Source organism: Piliocolobus tephrosceles, chromosome 16 (assembly GCF_002776525.5).
Source record: "Piliocolobus tephrosceles isolate RC106 chromosome 16, ASM277652v3, whole genome shotgun sequence".
Classification (NCBI taxonomy): domain Eukaryota; kingdom Metazoa; phylum Chordata; class Mammalia; order Primates; family Cercopithecidae; genus Piliocolobus; species Piliocolobus tephrosceles.
Window position 1 is genome coordinate 54,861,900 of NC_045449.1, and position 19,014 is coordinate 54,880,913.

Consider the following 19,014-nt stretch of genomic DNA (forward strand, 5'->3'; position numbering starts at 1 on the left):
CCCTGCCCTATACTTGTTCCTTGGGTTCTGTCTCTAAGCGACCCTCCCGCCTTGAAGGTCTCACTCTCTCACATGTCCATACCCACTTCCTTCAATACCCAGCTCCCAACCCACCTCTTCCAGGAAAATCTTTCCTCTGGAAAAGGGGGTGGGCTCAAAGCCAGATCACCTCTTTCCCCAACTGAATTACCTATTGTGACCTCCACAACCCCATGCCAAACTAAGCACAGTGCCAGGCAGATCTAGGTGAATAGTAACAATGACAATGACGATCATTCATAATATTGAATAATAAAAATAGCAAACATTTGAAGCATTTACTATGTGCTAGGTACTGTGCTAAGCACTTTACACATTTTAATTCCTCTGTCGAATGCCGGCTGGCCGTGTGGGATTAAACACCTGCCTCTCTGCCTCCAAATCCCAGCACAAGCATCACCTCCCTGTAGAGTCTTCCCCATTGGTCTCAGGCAGAATTAATATTCCTGCCTCCACACCCACAGTGCCTGGTCTATTGTTGACCTAATTTCACCAGCTCTTCATTATTTATCAAAGTGGCTGCTTCCCATTCCAGCCTGTGAACATCTTGAGGGCCAGGACCCTGTTATATTTATCTTTATTAGCTTTAGTCTCCAACAGTGACTGGTACCTAGTTGCTCCTCATTAAATGTTTGTTGAATGAATGCACAGATGAATAGAGTAATTAACACAATATCCTCTGATGTTCATGGGATTTTAAAGAGGCCACTTTCCTAGCCTCATACTTCACAAACATTCCAGACCAGTGCTACTCCAAGCATGATCTACAGACCGGCACCTGTCTGCAAACTGCATGTTGCCAGTTTATGACCAGGTAAGTGCAGAAACTGAGAATAAGCATTTAGTTTTTTTTTTGTTTTGTTTTTTTTTTTGAGAGGGAGTTTTGCTCTTGTCGCCCAGGCTGGTGTGCAATGGCACAATCTCAGCTCACTGCAACCTGTGCCTCCTGCGTTCAAGCAATTCTCCTGCCTCAGCCTCCTGAGTAGCTGGGATTACAGGCATGCGCCACCACGCCCGGCTAATTTTGTATTTTTCATAGAGACGAGGTTTCTCCTGTTGGTCAGGCTGGTCTTGAACTCCCAACCTCAGGTGATCAGCCCTCCCAGACCTCCCAAAGTGCTGGGAGTGTAGGCATGAGCCATGGCACCGGCCCATGGCTCATATTTAATCTCCACAACTATCGTTATCATCCTTTTTTTCAGGGGGAACTGAGGCTTATTGAAGTTCAGCAACTCCCCAAGGTCCTAGAGAGCAGTGGTAGGGCGGAGGTGGTGACCCAAGCAGTTGGATCCACAGCTCATGCCTTAGCCACATCACTGGCAGAGTGTCAAGGGACTCAACAGGAACATTCGTGCTAACTTGGCAGGTTCTGGGAAACTCTATGCAGGAAATGATGTTTGTCCTGAGCCTTGAAGAAGGCATAATGGGCAGGGGCATTCCAGGGCAGAGGCACACAAGAGAAAACAGCTTGAGGGGAGTCTGGTGAGGCTGGGCTGGGTGCGGTGGCTGGTCTTGAACTCCTGACTTCAGGTGATCTACCCGCCTCGGCCTCCCAAAGGCTGGGATTACAGATGTGAACCACTGCTCCTGGCTACATTTTCACATTTTTAAGCCATTAGACAGAATAGCTTTATGTCCATTTGATGTGCTAGTGTTTAAACTGGGCTTTCATTTTGTCTTTTTTTTTAAATTGCTTTCTCTCCTTCCTTCCTTCCTTCCTTCCTTCCTTCCTTCCTTCCTTCCTTCCTTCCTTCCTTTCTTTTCTTCCTTCCTTCTTGCTTCCTTCCTTCCTCTCTTTCTCTCTTTCTTCTCTCTTTGACTGAGTCTCACTCTGTTGCCCACGCTGGAGTGCCATGGCAAGATCTGGGTTCACTGCAACCTCTGCCTCCCAGGTTCCAGTGATTCTCCTGCCTCAGCTTCCCAAGTAGCTGGGATTACAGGCTCACGCCACCACGCCCAGCTAGTTTTTGTATTTTTAGTAGGGATAGGGTTTTACCATGTTGGCCAGGCTAGTCTCGAACTCCTGACCTCAAGTGATCCACCTGCCTTGGCTTCCCAAAGTACTGGTATTACAGGCGTGAGCCACCACATCTGGCCTTTTATTGCATTTTTCTAATAATTCATTCCCGCAGTGTTTTGCAATCATATTGGCCTGTGACAGATTAGAAATTTTAAAATACAGAACCAGTTATTTGCCACAGTTGTCTGAGAAGTATGGTTCCAGACCAGCAACCTCCCCAGGATGGTTAAGCCGGTGAAACCCCACAGGCAGGAGGTGCCTACTCAGCCCTGCCTCCCTGGGTCTCACCCATCATTACATCAAATCTGTCTCTCCTACTGTTTGGAAGGACATGCGATTGTCTTTTATTCCTGTTTGGAATCCTCACATTTCTCCTTTCTTCCAAATCTGGCAGATTAAATGAATGAAAGCCGATTCCGCTGCTGGCCTGGACAGGAAGGGGAGAGGGCAAGGGAGGGATGGGATGGGAAGAGAGTCTGGAAAAGGCCATGCTGGGAAAAGAATGCTGGAATGGAGTAGGAGCCTATCCTGAGGAGGGTGTGCGGAGGCTGCTTTGGCTGGGGCTGAGAGGGGAGGAAGGGCATAGAGGGAGGGACAGGGCAGACACTAGCATCTTCACCAAGCCCAGCAGATGACAGCCAGGCCCTTGAAGGTGAAAGGAGGTAGTTTCAGGACAAATGAAAAGGGATATTGAACCTTTTTACAGAGGGAATGTTGAACACCAAACTCTCATAACCCCCCTGAGGCTGCCAAGGCCAAAACTATAAATAAGTAGGTCGAGGAATTAGGCAGAAGCCTCCCTCCCCTCACCTGTCAGTCGGCGGAAAGTGGTGGGGTGGAGGTTAAGTCAGTGAAATCAACACAGACAGGATGAAATGAGCTATGTGTAGATGCCACTTCAGAAAGCGAGAAGGTCTGACTCCTGGGCGAAAAAGTCAGGAAGAGCAAGACTTGATTGCAGTCCAATCGATGGCATTAGCATATTTAAAGATCATGTCAAGGGGAGGATAATGGGGCTCAGAGAGGCAAAATTTGATGGTGTTTATTAAGCAGAGAGAAACCAGAAGCTGGAGCCATCTAGTCCCTAGAGAGCGTGCTCCAAGGTGGGGCCAGGGAGGGAGTGAGGCCTTGGCTGGGCCTGGGCAAAGCTGCCAGAGGACCAACCGGCTTCCTCTCCTCTGATTCCACAGCCTACTGCTGCGGGTGAATTTCTGATCAAGAATTCTGCTCCCCACAGAGAATTGCCTAGAGGGTGGGACCAAGCTGCCCCTCACACTTCAGCATCCAGTCCACTCCATTGTGGTGATGATGATGATGATAGTATTGGTGACTACAGCTAACCCTCATTAAGCTCTTGCTATGTGCCAGACTCCGTTGCAAACGCTTTACAAATATCAACTCCTTCAAACTCCCCAACCACCCTCAGAAGTAGCGTTTCTACCCCGACTTTACAGATGAGAAAATTGAGGTATTGTTAAATAATTCTCCAAGTTTATACAGCTTGTAAGTGGAAAAGCCAAGATTCCAACTCAGGCCATCTGACTCCAGAACCTGCAGGACATCAGACTGCCCCGCACTTAACTGTTGTTGGGAACAGTTAGTTGTCGATCTGCTTAGCATGTCCATCCCTTCCGGGGTTGGCTGGGGCAAGTTAGTGCCCACCTCGGCACAAACAGCTCCGGAGCACTAACCTAATGCGGGTTTTGCGACTCGGGACTGTGTGCTTCACCTAGAAAGTGCCAGGTGTGTGGATGAGCCATGTGAGCAGCTGGCTTCCTGGGCAATGCCCCTCCCGACGTCAATGTCCCAGGCCCCCTTAGGGCCCAGCCCTCCCGGCACTGTGAGCTGGGAATCAGGAGAGGAAGCACTAGGCTTACCCTCTGTGTGCCTCCATTTTCTCACCAGTAAACTGTGTGTGTTGCATCTTATGATCTCTTAAAATAACTCCAGCTCCAAATGAAGGCCAGTGGACCCATGAACACGCTGGCTCTTGCCCAGTGTGCTGAGAAGTCGGCAGGAGAGAGGACTAGGGTGGGCACGGCAGGGCACAGGGTGCAGGGCAGGTGGGTTCAGTTTGATTTCAAAGCCGGCTGCCCGCCGCTCCAGGTGCTCTGGTGTACCCCACAGGGGCTGCATTGGCCAGGCGGCCGAGGCTTTGCGGGTGGAGTGAAGATTTCTCTACCTCCCAGTGACTCCTCTTCTCCTATTCTCCCTTTTCACTCTGGTAGGAGAGAGGAAGAGCGGAGAGGAAGTCAAAAGTTCTGTTCATCTGGAAGGGCTGGGAGTTGCTTCCTGGGATGGGGAGCTCCGGAGCCAATCCAAAAGACGGCCCCGGAGTCTGGCGGGGAGGCCCACCACTGCCCTGAGGGCTCGGCCGGGAGGGGGCGCTGTGTCCTCCCCACGCCCTGCCCGCGGCCTCCTAGCGGCGTTCGCCGTGCTGCAGCGCAATGCGCGCCCGGCTTTCCCCTGGGCAGCGTTCAGTGCCCGCTTGTCCTGCAGGGCACCGCCGTCTCCCTTTCATCTTGGGGTTCCCAGGTCCAAAGGGTTCTCAGATCCAGCCTCTTGCCTGAACCAAAGTGGCCAGGCACTCAGTTTGTAAGATGAAAGAATGAAGGAAGAAACCAACGAATGAATAAGGGCTCATCCTGCAGAGCGTTCGCGTCTCAGCGCGCACCAGGCACATCAGTGCCAAAGGTGCTGGGGGTCGGGCCCAGAGCCCGGCGCGGCTGAAATGGGGGCGGCGAGGAGCTCCTCCTAGCCAGCCGCAGGGCGGGAACTGCCCAAACGCAGGTCGCAGCTTCACCGGGTTCCGCGGCGGCTCCGCTCAGTAGGGACCGCCCTGTTCCCTAGCCCCCAGTAGCCTCGCCCTCATAAATTCACCTGAGCACCCCTGCCCAAGTCCCCCCAGATCCCTTGGACTTCCCAGGCCCCGACCTCGGCCGGGCGAGAGGCTGACCCTCTACCGCGGCCCCCTTCCCCCATCCCCGGCTTCTCCCCGGGCTGCGGCGGCGGCCACCGCTGCCAGCGCGCCCGAGGACTGCCGCAAACGCGGGCGCAAGGAAAGGGGATCCTGGCGGCGGGACGCAGGGAGCGGGCCGGGGGAAGGGGAGGGAACGGAGGAGGCGAGGAGCGGGGAGGGAGCCGAGGGGCGAGGCGCGGAGGAGGGACCGAAGGGGAGCGGAGGGGAGAGGGAGGGGGAGGAAGGGGAGGGGACGAGCTGGGCGAGGGGGCGGGGAGCCGAGGCAAGGAGCGGCGCGGACCGTGGGGGAGGCGGCGGGGGCGAGGCCGGCAAGAGGCGGCCGCGGGCCAGGCTGAGTCGGGAAACGGCGGCCAGACTTCCCTGGGAAGGGGCGAGCGAGAGCCGGGCCAGGCCGGGCCGCGGGGCCGGGGAGCGCCGAGCCGGGCACTTCCGCACCAGACAGCGACCGAGGAGCCCGGCCGCCCACCCCGTGCCGCCCGAGCCCACAGCCGCCCGCCGGCCCCTCTGGGATGTCCGCGGGACCCGGGCATTCAGGACGGTAGCCGAGCGAGCCCGAGGATGGGACGGCACCCGCAGCTCCGGCTCGTTAAGGTAAGAGCCCGCCGGCCAGTCCTCGAGCGCTGGCGTCCCCGGCCCCTGGCTGACGCGGGACGGGGCTGGGCTGTGGGTGCGATGGGGGCGGGGGCGCTGGGAGAGCCGTGCTCAGGTCCGGGAAGGCTGGGCTCCGGGGCAGCCTAACTCTCGGGACCTTTGGAGCCGGGGTTGGGTAGGCATGGGGAGACTCAGGTGAGACAAGAAATCGTGGCGAAGCCGCCGGGATGTTGGCGGAGGAGGGGGTCCGCCCACCCGGGTAGCCGGCTCCGCGCCAAGAATCGGTCTAGGCTTTGGGGCAGACGCCTAGGGGAGGGGAGGTTCCACCTCCCAAGCCCCCCCTGCAGACCCCGGCCCCGGGACGGGAGGCTCTGAAGCGGGGCTCCCCACCTCGCCCCAGAGCCCCCGCACAGCTCCCTGACTCCGCACGCCCCCGCCTTAGTCCTGGGAGCGCGTCCTGCCCTTTCCCCTCCGCGGCAAGCTGCGAGCCCGGGGAGCTGAATGCCGCCAGCGCCTGCGAGCCGTTGATCAATATCGCAGTCTCAGGGGAGGAGACGGTGCCTCCGGCGGCGGTTCCTGTTCCCCCACCGCGGCCGGGAGCGCGACGCTCGCTCTCCAAGCCTGGGCACCCGCAACCTCCGCGCTGCGCGGCCGACCCTGCGACGCGGATCAGGCGCTGGAGTTTAGGAAAGTCGCCAGACCGCACGTCCAGCGTCTGCCGGCTGAAGTTCGTGGGCGGCGGGGGCGGCCCGCGGGTTGTGTGAGCCCGGGAAGGGCTGGGAGGCCGGCAGTCCGGCCCGCCGCCCGTGCCAGGCGTCACTTGCAGCCCCGAGCGCTTTCCAAAGCGTTTCGGTCTTGTAGAGTACAGGCGCGCCCGCTGCAGTCGGCCGGAGAGGCGGGTGGGCCTCTGCGCGGCTGCCGGGAAACCCCGCGCCGCGCCAGTCTGGGCATCGCCTCACCCGGGGCTCGGGACTCTGCAGGGTCCGCTCCAGCCACAAACATAGACACCAGCTTGACCCGGCTCAGGGCATTCAGAGCGATTACATTCAAGAGACTTCGGTGGATTTGGGGGAGGGGTGCAGATTGGCGGAATTTCATTTTTCCATCAGTTATTAAACCAACTGGTTTGAGTTAAGCCACCAAGATTTTTAAATGCAGCAGCTGCTGCTTCCTTAGTTGAGACGTTACAAGTTATTGAGATTTTTCTCTAATCCTGCCCCTCCCCAATATTTATAAATTGATTCTTAAAATGACCGAGGTTTGGTCTCATTGAACCCACATCCCCTCCCTCATCCGTTATCTGAGGGCTAGGGATGAACTCACAGATTATTTTCTGGGCGTTCGAGGTGACAGACAGGTGAAGAAGGTAGAAGTAAAACATCCAGAGAGGTCGAATAGATGGGCACTGAACGGTAATATTTTCCAAAAGTCTCGTGTGTACCGAAGCCTGGTCTAAATGCACAAACCAGTTAGACCAAATAGTCTTTTAAATGGATTCAAAGGATTGAACTGTGGGTGTTTTCTTCCTTTCTTTTCTTTTCTTTTTTTTTTTTCTTTTCTTTCTTTCTTTCTTTCTTTTCTTTTCTTTCTTTCTTTCTTTTCCAGGTTTACACGGAAATAGATCAATGTTCTTTTTCTGGCCTTTCTTAGAATTGTGTGCAAATCTCTGTTTAGAATGATCATGTTTTCCTTTTTAAAAAGTATTTTTATTTCCGTTGTTCCTACTAGATGGTAGGTATTTGCCCTTTATGCCTGGCCTAATAAACTCAGTAGGCATTCAATAAACACCAGATGAATGTGGGGCAGTGAGTGAATGGTCAGCAAATGCTGGTTTCAAATGTTGGTTACAATTAAATAGTTGCTTTTGTTCTTTATGTAGCATGTACAATTCACTGAGCATTATTCTAATGTTGCTTATTTGCTTTGCAAATATTAAGTCATTTAGTCTTCCTAACAGCCCTAGGAAGTAGGAATTATTCCTGAGACACAGAGAGGCTAAGTAACTGGTTCAAGGTCACACAACCAGTGAGTAGTCAGAATTCAAACCCAGACACTCTGATAAAAGGCTTTGTTTTGTTTGCTTTTACCAGAAAATATCCTTTTTTTTTTTTCAAGACAGGGTCGAACTCTGTTGGTCAGGTTGGAGCGCAATGGTGTGATCATAGTTAGTTCACTGAAGCCTCAACTTCCCTAGGCTCTAGTGATCCTCCCACCCCAGCCTCCAGAATTGCTGGGACCACAGGCATGCACCACCACACCCAGCTAATCTTTGTATTTTTTGTGGAGATGGGGTTTCCCCATATTGCCCTGGCTGGTCTCGAACTCCTGGGCTCAAACGATCAGCCAGACTCAGCCTCCCAAAGTGCTAGGATTACAGGCATGAGCCACCGTGCCTGGCCATTACGAGAAAATATTCTAAGCCACTTAAATTTCACTCTGGAGCTCAGCCAGATGAGAGCTCAGGTAGTTTTGTCAGCATGAGAGTATGAATCTAGGGGATTTAGGGTTAATCCCAAATCCAGCTCTGTCCCCAACAAGTCAGCCAGGGTTGGGAAAGGGTTCACTCTGGGGCCTATATTGTGGGCCTCACACTATACCGCTTACAGAGTCCTGGGGGAAAATGTGTGTGAGTGGGGAGAGACAATGTGTGTGCAAGTGGCCATGAGTCAGGAGAAGACAGACAAGACATTGTCTCTATCTCCAGGGAGGGGCAGGGGCCTGAGCACCTCGGAGTCAACCACACACCCACTGCAGCTCTTTGTAGGGAGATGGAGTGTGGCTCTAAACATGGGCCCCAGTGTCTGTGAGGGGTGCAGAAGGCAAGGCCTCGTGGTGGGTTCTAACAGGAGAGTGAGCTCCCAGGAGGGAGCTGGTTTTATTGCTATTGTTATTCTTATATAAGCAATTTAGCAGCAATAGGCAAAGTTTGAAAACCAGAATGGAAAATGATTGCAACCTCACTCTCTTAATCCGGCTGCTGTATAATTCGTTTAAAAAATAACCCCGACAGGTCCCCTTCTCAAGCAGCTGTCTGGGCACAGCTGTGGCCGTTGGGCAGCCCTGTCCCCAGTGTCACAGCCCAAGTCTGTTTCACGTTATTCCCAAGCCTCCGCAGGAGACTGTCAATGTCTGCGTGTTGCCTGTGAGTGAATGGACTTTACCATCCCTATATCGGTGCATATCTGGGCCATTTCCAAGTTGTTTCTTTGATTAAATGATACAGAGCCAGGTTTTCGAGGGGAGCGTTGGCAGGAGGCATGAAGAACGTGAAACACTGAGCCCAGGGTGGGCCAGTGGGCTGCTGCGGCGTGCGGGACTGCTGGCCTGGCCACAGACTGGGGGCCAAGATGGGGAGTGGCCGAAAGCCAGGCCAAGCCCCTTAGATTTGAAATGACCATCCACAGAGAGGAGTGTGTAGGTTACGGAAAAGTAGAACACTTCACCCAGAGCCAGTGAGGACGAGCTCAAGTGGAAAACCCATTTCTCACCCTCTCTAACACTGGCTCCTCAGACAGCATCGGCCTCCAGCCGAGTTCAGCCACACATAAGGAGTTTGGGGGTCAGAGGTGCCACCAACCCAAGTGCCCATGTGGCCTAGAAGCAAGCAGTTAGGTGCCGGGCTGATAATTTCAGCAGCCATTGAAGGGGAAAGACCATCAGGCTGGGAGTCAGTGAACCTGACTCTGGTCCCAGCTCTGCCTCCAATCAGCTGTGTGATGACAGGTAGGTCACCTTCCCTCTCTGAGTCACAGTTTATCTGTCTGTAAACAGGGGTACTGGACTGGATTCTCTATTACTTCTCATGTCTCTGTGAAAGGCCTGTGTTTTCAAATACTCCTTAGGGACATGACCTCACATAGAAAGAGGCAGGTGCCACCGATTGGATTCCCAGCTCTCCCCCTTCCCAGCTCTGCTCAAGCTGAGGGACCTTGGAACATGGTACTTGGACCTAAGTACTCTCTCTGGGCTTCATTGTCCCCAGCTATAAAATGGGGGAAATGCCTAACTCAGGAGGTTGAGGTAAGGACAAAAGGAATTAATACATGGAAAGTGCCTGGAACCGTTCCTGGCACAGTCTGCTTTCAGAAAAAGCTGCAAGGTGGCTACTCTCAGCAGAAATAAGTTAATGCAGGAACAGCAACTAGCAGCTCCTGGACATACAATATATTATCCATTTTCTGCATCTTTTACCGTTCACGGCACTGGGCCTCACAATCCGTTGCACACAGTAGGTGTTTAACAAATGTTTGTCAACTTCATGGATGGTTTTGTTGTTGTTTCTTCCGTTTGGTATTGTACAATTGGAAAGAACTCGTTTCTGTTCCCACAGGATGCAGATGTCATGTCAAAACAGAAGGCTGAAAGATACTCAAACCACCCTAGCAGAAAAGCCATCTCGGATGCAGAAAGGACTAGAACTCCCCCTTAAGCCCACTGTGGTTATTAAAAAAGAGAAAACAACAGCCAGCCAGTGCAGCACCCCAGTGATCTGGAGAATCCCTTGAGGGTAGAGCCTCAGCCAGTGAAGCTCCAGTGCTTTTGCGGTCTGGAGGAGGGCAGGTCGCTAACAGTGATCTGGGCTGTTTCTTCCTCAGTGAAAAGAGGGAGTAGGGTGATCTCCCCCAGCTCTGATTCTATCCTAACCACTCACAGTGTCAATCAAAGAAGGGCGAGCCCATTTTGAAAGTAAGGCCAGGTCGAGATTTCAGCTGCAGTTTTAATAGTCAAAGAATGAATTCGTTAACTACAAATGATTCTTGTCTACCTAAATTCAGGGAGGTTCCTGTCAGCAGAGTCCCTAGGAATTTTTTTCTTTTTTTGAGACAGGGTCTCACTCTGTTGTCCAGGCTGGAGTGCAGTGGTGCGAACACAGTTCACTGCTGCAGCCTCAACCTCGTGGGCTCAAGTGATCCTCCCTCCCACCTCAGCCTCCCCAGTAGCTAGGACTATAGGCATGCATCACCACACCTAGCTAATTTTAAATTTTTTTGTAGAGGCAGGGTCTTGTCATATTACCCAGGCTGGTCTCGAACTCCTGGGCTCAAGCAGTCCTCCCACCTCAGCCTCCCAAAGTGTTGAGTTACAGGTGTGAGCCACCGTGCCCAGCCTGCATCGTTTTAAAATGCTTGTCTTTGGACTTGCTGCTCTCGGCCAGCCATCCCTCACCCCACCCAGTGTGGCAGTCAGCATCTTCTTGTATGGGTGGGAACCGCAGATGGAGCCAATGTGGGCCTGAATCCTTACTCTGCCCTGAAGCTGTGGGCAAGTTATCACTCTGCACCTCAATTTCTTCATCTGTCTAAAGCGGGGGAAATAATACCTACTTTATGGGATAATCATAATGACCATGAGATGCCAGATGTGAAATTACGCACAGTTGCACAGTGTCTGGCACACAGTAAGTGCATAATAAATATTAGCTATAGTAATCACTTAATAGATCTTACCAACTTCCTCAGTCTAAGAAAGGCCATGAAAAGGAGGAGTGGTGAGGGATGGGGGTAGAGGAAGGGTACTTGGTGTACAGAATCTCCTGCTGCCTCAGAGCACTTTTCACAGTCCCTGGGGAAAAGGGATCAGCTACCAGCCATCAGCTGAGCTTGAAGGTCATGGAGAGACCTGAACATCTCTGATACGGAAAAACCTGACAATAAAAGTAGATACGTAGGGAGGATAATACAAAATGATTCACTCGCTGATGCAAACAATCATTTTGAAAATAACTAGCTGGATTCTATCAGACAACAGATTCTTAATCACTTGTTTTCTGAGTACGTGGTATCCGCTTCAACAAAACTGAAAGGATGGCAGGAAGGGAGGCAGGCAGACTTTATGAAATGGGCATGTCAGAATCTGGCTGTGGAAGACGGGTCCCCTTCACGTGGAACTGCGGATTCAAATGCTTTGGCCAAACATGTTCTTTGGCGACTGTCCACCCAGCAGCCATAAAACTGTTTCTAGGACAAATGAAGATGTTTGTGGCTGTTCTTTCTGCCCTGTCAGCACAGGCAATTTGTCCGTCTCACCTGCCTGGCACTGCCGGGCCCAGAGAGCAGCCTCAGCGAGGTGCTTTGAGACGGGATTTGTGGGGTGTACACCTGCCACCTCCACATGTCAGCTGGTTTCCAAGCCCCAGCCAGTCTGGTTGGGAGCCAGTGCGCCTAGGTCAGAGCCCAGAAAAACCAGCTAGACGGGTCCAGTCACTTCACAGCTGCAGAGCCAGGGAGGCAGGGCTTGTTCTAGACTGACCGTTATACTTCAGAGTCTACCCACTGGAGTTTTAAGAGGTAGTGGGAGCTGTCAGGAAGCACAGTGGGAACCTTAGTTGAAGCTTTGAGTGCTGGGATGTCAGGGGCTTTAGGAGAACTGGGACAATATGTTGGTCATCATCCCCGGTCAGTACCAAAGCCCACAGAGCTGAAAGGCACCTGCCCGGGGTGAAAGGCTAGGACAAGTGATGGCTGCAGCATTGCCGTTTCCAGTGGAGAGTGTTCTCCTTCTGTGATCCATCCATCTCTCCCTGCCTGTTTTCCCAGCCTCTTTGGCAAGGTGTGTGAAGGGCTCATTTCTAGAAAGCCCTTCCTAGCTTAGCAGGGGCCAGAGGTACCAGGCTGGGTGGGGAGCCTGTGCACAGAGACAGGGAAAAGGAGTGTGGTTGGGGGACAAGGGGCTGGGCTGTGTGGGCTGGAAAAGCAAACTGGGTCCAGGAGGGGTTTTACCCTGGGGGAAGGGCTGCAGGAGAGTCTAAGGCCATCTTAGGCGCAGTCCTTACAGGTCCAGGCTCCCTGCACTGAGGACCCTGACTGCACTGTCAGAGCACGGGTCTAGCAGGGTGCCCAAGAGTCCACTCAAGGTGGATGATTTCATTCTTACAGAAGATGTGGAGAGACAGACAGACAGACAGTGAGAGAAGCAGAAGGGGAGGGAGAAGAAAAAGACCTGCCTGCCTGCCTTGGTCATTCTTGCTTTTTTCCTTCTCCCTAGCCTCCAAGAGAGCCTGTGCCCGCATTCTGAGGCCAGCGGTGGCATCTCCTGGAAACTTCCTCTCTGTTTCTCAAAAGAATTCCTCCACCCATCCCTATCCTGGTGCCTGGGTGCCCAAAGCTGTCCTCAGCTGTCAGGAGAGCCTTAGGCACAGGGATGCCCTGAAGGAGCTCTCCCCACGATCCCAGTCCCTCCCACCGCCCCCAGGGCTGCTCCTCCTCCCCAGAAGCAGGGTGCAGAAGGCACAGGATCTGTTGCCTCTGTGGGCCTACGTGTTTCTCAGTGGGCATTTCTCTCTCTCTCTCTTTCTCTCTCTCTCTCTCTTACACACACACACACACACGCGCGCGCGCGCGCGCACACTGGGACCCTGGCGAGTGAGCTACTTTGCAGTGTTCATAACACCGCATCTGCCACCCCCCTCAGAGGCCACTGTGTGGTCACCACCTCACCTCTCCTCTAAGCACAGCCAGACCTGCACGGCAGGTGTGCAATGCCACCTCAAGGCCAGGGTTGGAGGCTGACTTCCAGAGGAGCAGCTGAGCACCCAGGGACCACGGGCTTAGCCAGGTGAGTGGCTAGCAGGTTAGATAGCCTCCATGGCATGCCTTGGCTGCCCGTGCCTGGCTGGGAGCCCGAGAGGCTCAGCCACTCCTTCATCTTCCCAGACAGGCAGGACAAGGCTAGTCCTTGGAGTGAAGCTGGTCCTTGTGTCCTGGGTTTGGTCTTGGCCTGAGCCACGCCCTTCCCCTTCCTCTTTCTGCCCCCGACTCTGCTCCTGTCCCTTGTCCGTGACACTCAGGTTCTTTTAACCAGGTACACTGTTTACTGGCCAGGTGCACCATTTACTGAGCTGCTCTTGCACTAAGGCCCACACAAGTGACCCCACTGAGTCCTCCCATCCCCTTCTAGAGGGGAAAGAACCTGACTCTCCCCAAATCTCTTGGCCCTCTGCCTGAGTTGCACTGTTCTCCCTCCTTCCCTGCCAACCGCCACTCAACAGAATATTCATATCTGACACTTCTCTTACAGGAGCTTCTGCCCCCAAGTCTCTCTGTGCCAATCTTCATCTGTCATGTCTACCAAAGTCTTCCTGAACTGTCCCCACCTCCTTTTCCAGGAAGCCCTCCAGTCTAAATCTGTCTCTCACTGGTTGTTCTTTTGTTCTCACCTCGTCCTGTCCCCTGGTGTGAGCCTCTAGCTCATGGTGGATCCTGGGCTGTCCCACAACATGGGGTCTTACAGTTCTTTGATGTGTCCCCCACCAGGGGGTTCAAAAACACCTACTAACCAGATTCCACATGGATCCCTGGTGACCCACATCTAACCTGAGCCCTTGTTCCCACCGTAGATTATGAGCTCTGCCTAGACTAGAAAGATTCTCTTATAAAACAAAACAACAAAACCTCTGTGTGCTCAGAACTTAGTCCAGAACTGTGCGCACAGTAGGTGCACAATAAATGCTAAACTAAATGGAGGGCCTCTCTCTGCTCCCACTCCCCAATGAACGTCTGTCTGAGTGTGGAAGTGCTATGGCGATAGAAGACACAAGTGACAAGCCAGACAGATAGGTCCCTCTCTGCCTCCGCGTGTGGATTTGTGACTCAATGGCTTATCAAGGGCTACACTGCGGCGCGGCTCAGTAACATTAAAAGATTCCAGCACTGCCTTGTGTTCCGCCTCCGGTCCCCACAGCACTGAGGGCGTTGTCCACGTGCATGCAAGGGCAGCATTTTGCTTCATGAACGGTTCTGGACAGTGATGGTGGGAGATGTTGCTAGAGGGAATTGTGGCTCTGGGCTTAGAAACAAAGGGGCAAGAAGGTCTCAGAAGCTGGGGCCTCCAGAGAGCGGGGCCAGGGCACTGTAGCCCCCGAGTGGGGACTGGGGAGGCGGCCTTGGTGATATCCTGGGGTTCCCTCCCTGGTGCTGTCCTGGTTCTGCTGTTCATGAGACAGGGATAGCCAGGCAAGGCAGGGGTGCCAAGAGCACCGGCATTCCTGGTACCTTCGTGAGATCCCGTCCGTTGGCATCCACCCCTCCAGCTCCCTGTGAGTCGGCGTTGGGGGGCAGCCTGGGGCGTCTTTCTCTCCTGATGGCAGCGGCCTCATGTCCTGACAGGAAGCTGCTGCAAGGCTGTGAAATGGCAAAGGCTAGGAGTGGTGGGGGCTCACATGCACCCGGGAAGAAGGACCACTGTCCCTAAAGATAACAGGACAGGAGGCCTGGGGTTGGAGCTGGCTCTGCCCCTTCCTGGATGGGTGACCTTCGGCAAACCACACGACCTCTCTGGACCTTTGTGTCCTCTTTACCGTACCGACCACAATGCAGAATGAAAGAGAAAATGCCTGTGGTGCTGCAAGGGGCCTGCTCCCACCGAAGGTCAGGGAGACCTGCTGTTTTCATGGGTGGGAGTCCCACCCCAGGACTCCCCTCAAAACTTAACCCAACTGTCACTCAGGACCCGCCTCCTCCATGAGGCCTTCCCCGGTGAGCCAGGCATCACACTCTGTCCTCCAGCTAAAGCAGGGCTCTCAAACCAGCTGTGGGGAAGGACCACATGGATTTTTCCAATCCGTGGCAGACTGGCATGTGGTCCTGCTCTGCAGCCTGCACCACGTGATTCACCTGGCAAGTCTGACAGCATCTGAATTGGTCTAGACCCTGTTTGACGAGATGAGTCCTGACTACATCCTCGGATGTCACCACAGGGACAGATTCATATCAAATGCTTACTTTCCAGTTTTGCACTTCTCAAGTTGTAGACCAGGAACCAATCGTTGGTTGGTTGGCAAACTTGACCAATTGGACCAGTCCTCACCACCCTTTGAAGAGTGTGGGCCTAAAGCCCTCCTTTGGGGCCAGAATTCACTGCCTGGCCCAGATCTCTGGTTCACCCTTCACATAGCCTGGCCCTCCTGCCATGCTTCTTGCACTTGTGTGTCTCCATTGCATGGATGTGAGTGATGTAGTGGCTCTTTCTGGCAGCCAAGGCTGGGTGACGGAAGAAGGAAGAACCCTTGTCCAGGAGGAGGAAACTCTCTGATTTACTCAGACCCCTTCCCCAGTGGCGGGTTCTGAGCAGGTCACTTCCCCCTCCTTGTCACACTCATCAATCTGTATTTGTCACCAAGGTGAGCAGAGGAGCCATGATGAGTGGTCGCAGCCCCTAGTGGGGCAAGGGCAGCCTTGCTCTGTGTGGGTTCCCTGAAGCTCACAGGACTTAGCCCCACACTGGTTCTACCCTTTGTCCCCGCATTCATCCAAGGTAAAGGAACCCAACTTCCCCAGGGCCCAGGACCTGGCTCTGCCTCCTGCCTCTGAGGTGCCGGCCCTGGGGAGGCTTTGGTGGAGCTTTGGCTGGGTGAGCTCAGCTCGCTGACTCTGGGAAGAGACTGCTGTTTGAGTTCTTTCTGGGCTGCCTCATTCCTCAACTTTGGCTGCATCAGCAGGCAGGCCTTCCTGCATCTCCCGTGAATCCCCTACAGGAGGAGATCTGGAGGAGCTGGCCCAGCAGGGCCAGGACAGAGTGAGTGAGGGGGAAGGAGTTCCCATCTACCCAGCTGGCCAGGAAAGGTCATTTCCACCAGCCCGCTGCCTTCAGACTGAGGCCAGGAGGTGGGAGACTGACTGATCCAAGGTCGCACAGGGCCTTCACCGAGTACAATCCAGGTCCTCTTCCTGCCTTGAAGGTGCCTCCCTCTTGTAACCCCACACACTCTTCCCAAGGTCTCCCCTACAGCCACCTTCCTCCCCCGCCCCACCCTCGTACTGGGCAGGCAGGCAAGTGTCTTCAGAGCTGAGATGGAGCATTGCAACCCTCCAACCCAGGGCTTCCCAACCTCAGCACTTTTGACATTTGGGGCTGGATAATCCTTCACTGTGGGGGCTGGCCTGTGCATTTTAGGATGTTTATCAGCATTCCTGGCCTTTACCCATTAAATGCCAGTAGCACCTCCCCCTTCCTGATTATAGCAACTAAGAATATCTTCAGACATTGCCAAACGTCCCCCGGGAGGCAAAATGGCCTCCAGGTGAGAATCTCTGAGCTGGCTGAGTTATCTTCACTTCTGTTGATGCTTCAGAATCACTGGAGAGCATTTGAGAAATATAAGGGCCCCTGAGCTCCCCACAGGCCTACTGAACCCCAGTTTCGGGGGTGAGGTGTGAGAAATAGGATTTGCTGTCTCCCAGGTCAGGTGTTAAGCACCGTCTGGAGATTCTGATTTTGTCTAAGTCACTGCCTGTACAAACAGAGAATCAGAGGATGGGGCCGTTGCCTGTTTTATGGACGACTGTCTGGTTAATCCTAATTTGTGCCCTAAATATGCCTGTTCAGTGGGGCTTGGTGGTCCAGCAGCCCCCTTTAAACTGACCTCTGGCCTTGGAAGGCAGTTGTTTCTCCAGGAAAAACAGCCCCAAAGACTTCAGCATTTTTAAATAAAATAGAACCTAATTTCCAGCCACCAGCTTCACTCTTCCTTCCTGGCCCTCTGTAAATCCCTTTTAAAACGCAGTTCCATAGAGGACATCTTTTCTCTGCCGACACTGAAATCCCCCTCACTTTACACTTGTCAGAGAGCGGCTGAGCTGAGAGCACAGCTGATAGTGTCACCTGCGTAGCTGGTGTCTCTACGGCTGTCCCCACACCTCAGCTCTGCCTCCCACCCCCTCAGGGACGGCTTCCCAGTGTCTGGGAGCCACTTACAGCTAACAGCTCCCAGGGGCAGGCACTGGATCAGAACCCCGGGCTGGGCTCTCCTCTTTTGTGAGAGCCAAACGGAGCCCTTCCTGGGTCCCATCCATTGGCAGGGTCCTACTGGTGTCTACCCCCCATTCCCACTTCCAGCTCTGGGGGAGCTGGGCTGCAGCCAGAAGCCAGAGTGTGAAAGGCAAAGGAAACCTGTACTCATGTGTCTTTTGGAGGATGCAGGCTTGTGACGAGGAGGAGGAGGGAAGGGAAGGCAGGCAGGGCAGGCAGGGAAACAGGCTGTACTGCCCAGGGACAGGAGCATGGCTCCCATCCCAGTCCCTCCATCCCTCTAGTTACTGCAGTCAAAACCCTGGGTAAGTTACCATCTCCAGGTGCACCAGTCTCTTGTCTGAATAGTGGGGAGATAGTAAAGGCTCTGGCTTGCAGGGATCGAGAAGGATTAAATGAAGAAATTCACAGGGCCTGGCACTGTGCAAGCCTTCAGTAAAAGCTGAAGAAAGAAAGAAGGAAGAAAGGAAGGAAAGAAGGGAGGGAGGCAAATGGAAGCCAGGGAAGACCGAGAAAGATAGGGTGGTTAAGACAGGGAGAGGGGAGATGGCGCGGACAGAGGCAGGAGGCCGAGAAGGCACGGGCTATAAGAACATATCCATGAGTGAATCTGAGAGCAAATCATACTAAGATGGGGAGCAAGCGAATGCATGAGAGGCAGAAACGGAGGGAAGATGAGGAGGATGGTAGGTCAGCCATGCTCCGGGCACCCCCTGCTCCCATGCCCAGCAAATCTGTATCGTTGACCCGGATGTACACTCCACTTCTGTAGGTGACCACTGCTGGCTTCTGGGAAAGAGTGGTGCTGGAAAGTGGGGTGCATGCCCTGAGTGGGCAGGGGGCTGGGCAAGGGGCACTTCTGGGGAGAAAGGCCCAGTCAGGAACGAAGAACGTGCAAGGTTGAGTAACAGAGTGGCGTCCATTGGTGCCGCCTGCGCACCAGCCCCATGCTGTTTTATATGCACCACATTGTTGAATCTCTCCGGGAGCTTTGGGATGTGAATATTTTATCCCTGTCAGCCCTGTTTACAGATGAGGAAAATGAGGCTCGGAAAAGTTTAGTGATTCTCCCAAGGTCACACAGGTGGGAAGGGGCGGATAAAAGATTCCAACAAGCATCTCTCTAGCCCCAAGTTTAGAGATTTGAATTTCTACTCTCCTGTACATCCTGGAGCCAGGGCATATTCCGACCTGGAAAGGAATGTAGAGAACACGGTGACCTCCCCATTCTACAGATGAGGAAACTGAGGTGGGGCAGTGACTTCTCTACCACCATGGAGCAAGTTCAGCAGAGTCAGAACACGGTCCCAGCCCTGTGCTTCCCACCCAGAGTGCTTTTTCCTCTAGCACACCGTTCTGGAGTCCAAGGCGCGGGGCTATGGCGGGAGCAAGGAAGAGGGGAGGGAGCTCCTGCTGAGCAGGAGGAACAGAGAGGAAAATGAGAAAAAGGAAACAGGCCCCTCACAATCTCCTGCTGGGAATCATCATGAGACTCCATGGTCAGAGGGGGCAGAAAGTGAAAACCCATCTGTGCACTTATTCAGTCATTTATTCGTTCAACAAACATGTTAGGGCCTGCTCTGTATCGGGCCCCAATGAGGACACAAAAATAGCCAAACAGGGGCTGGGCACGGTGGCT

At 53.7% G+C, this 19,014-nt stretch overlaps 1 protein-coding gene across 6 annotated transcripts in view; it reads left to right on the top strand.

The window, feature by feature from the left end:
• Positions 1 to 5,337: 5,337 nt before the first annotated feature.
• The window catches only part of CRHR1 (corticotropin releasing hormone receptor 1), a 50,973-nt gene continuing 37,296 nt past the window's right edge, over positions 5,338 to 19,014 (top strand). For 4 of the 6 annotated variants that reach the window (XM_023196166.3, XM_023196168.3, XM_023196169.3 and 1 more), the window contains exon 1: positions 5,384 to 5,630. In XM_023196166.3, the coding sequence (XP_023051934.1) occupies positions 5,598 to 5,630 (33 nt within the window). In that variant the 5' untranslated portion in view covers positions 5,384 to 5,597. Of the gene's footprint in view, positions 5,631 to 19,014 lie in introns of all 6 variants that reach the window. The other 2 variants (XM_023196171.2, XM_023196172.3) reach the window with 2 other exon arrangements.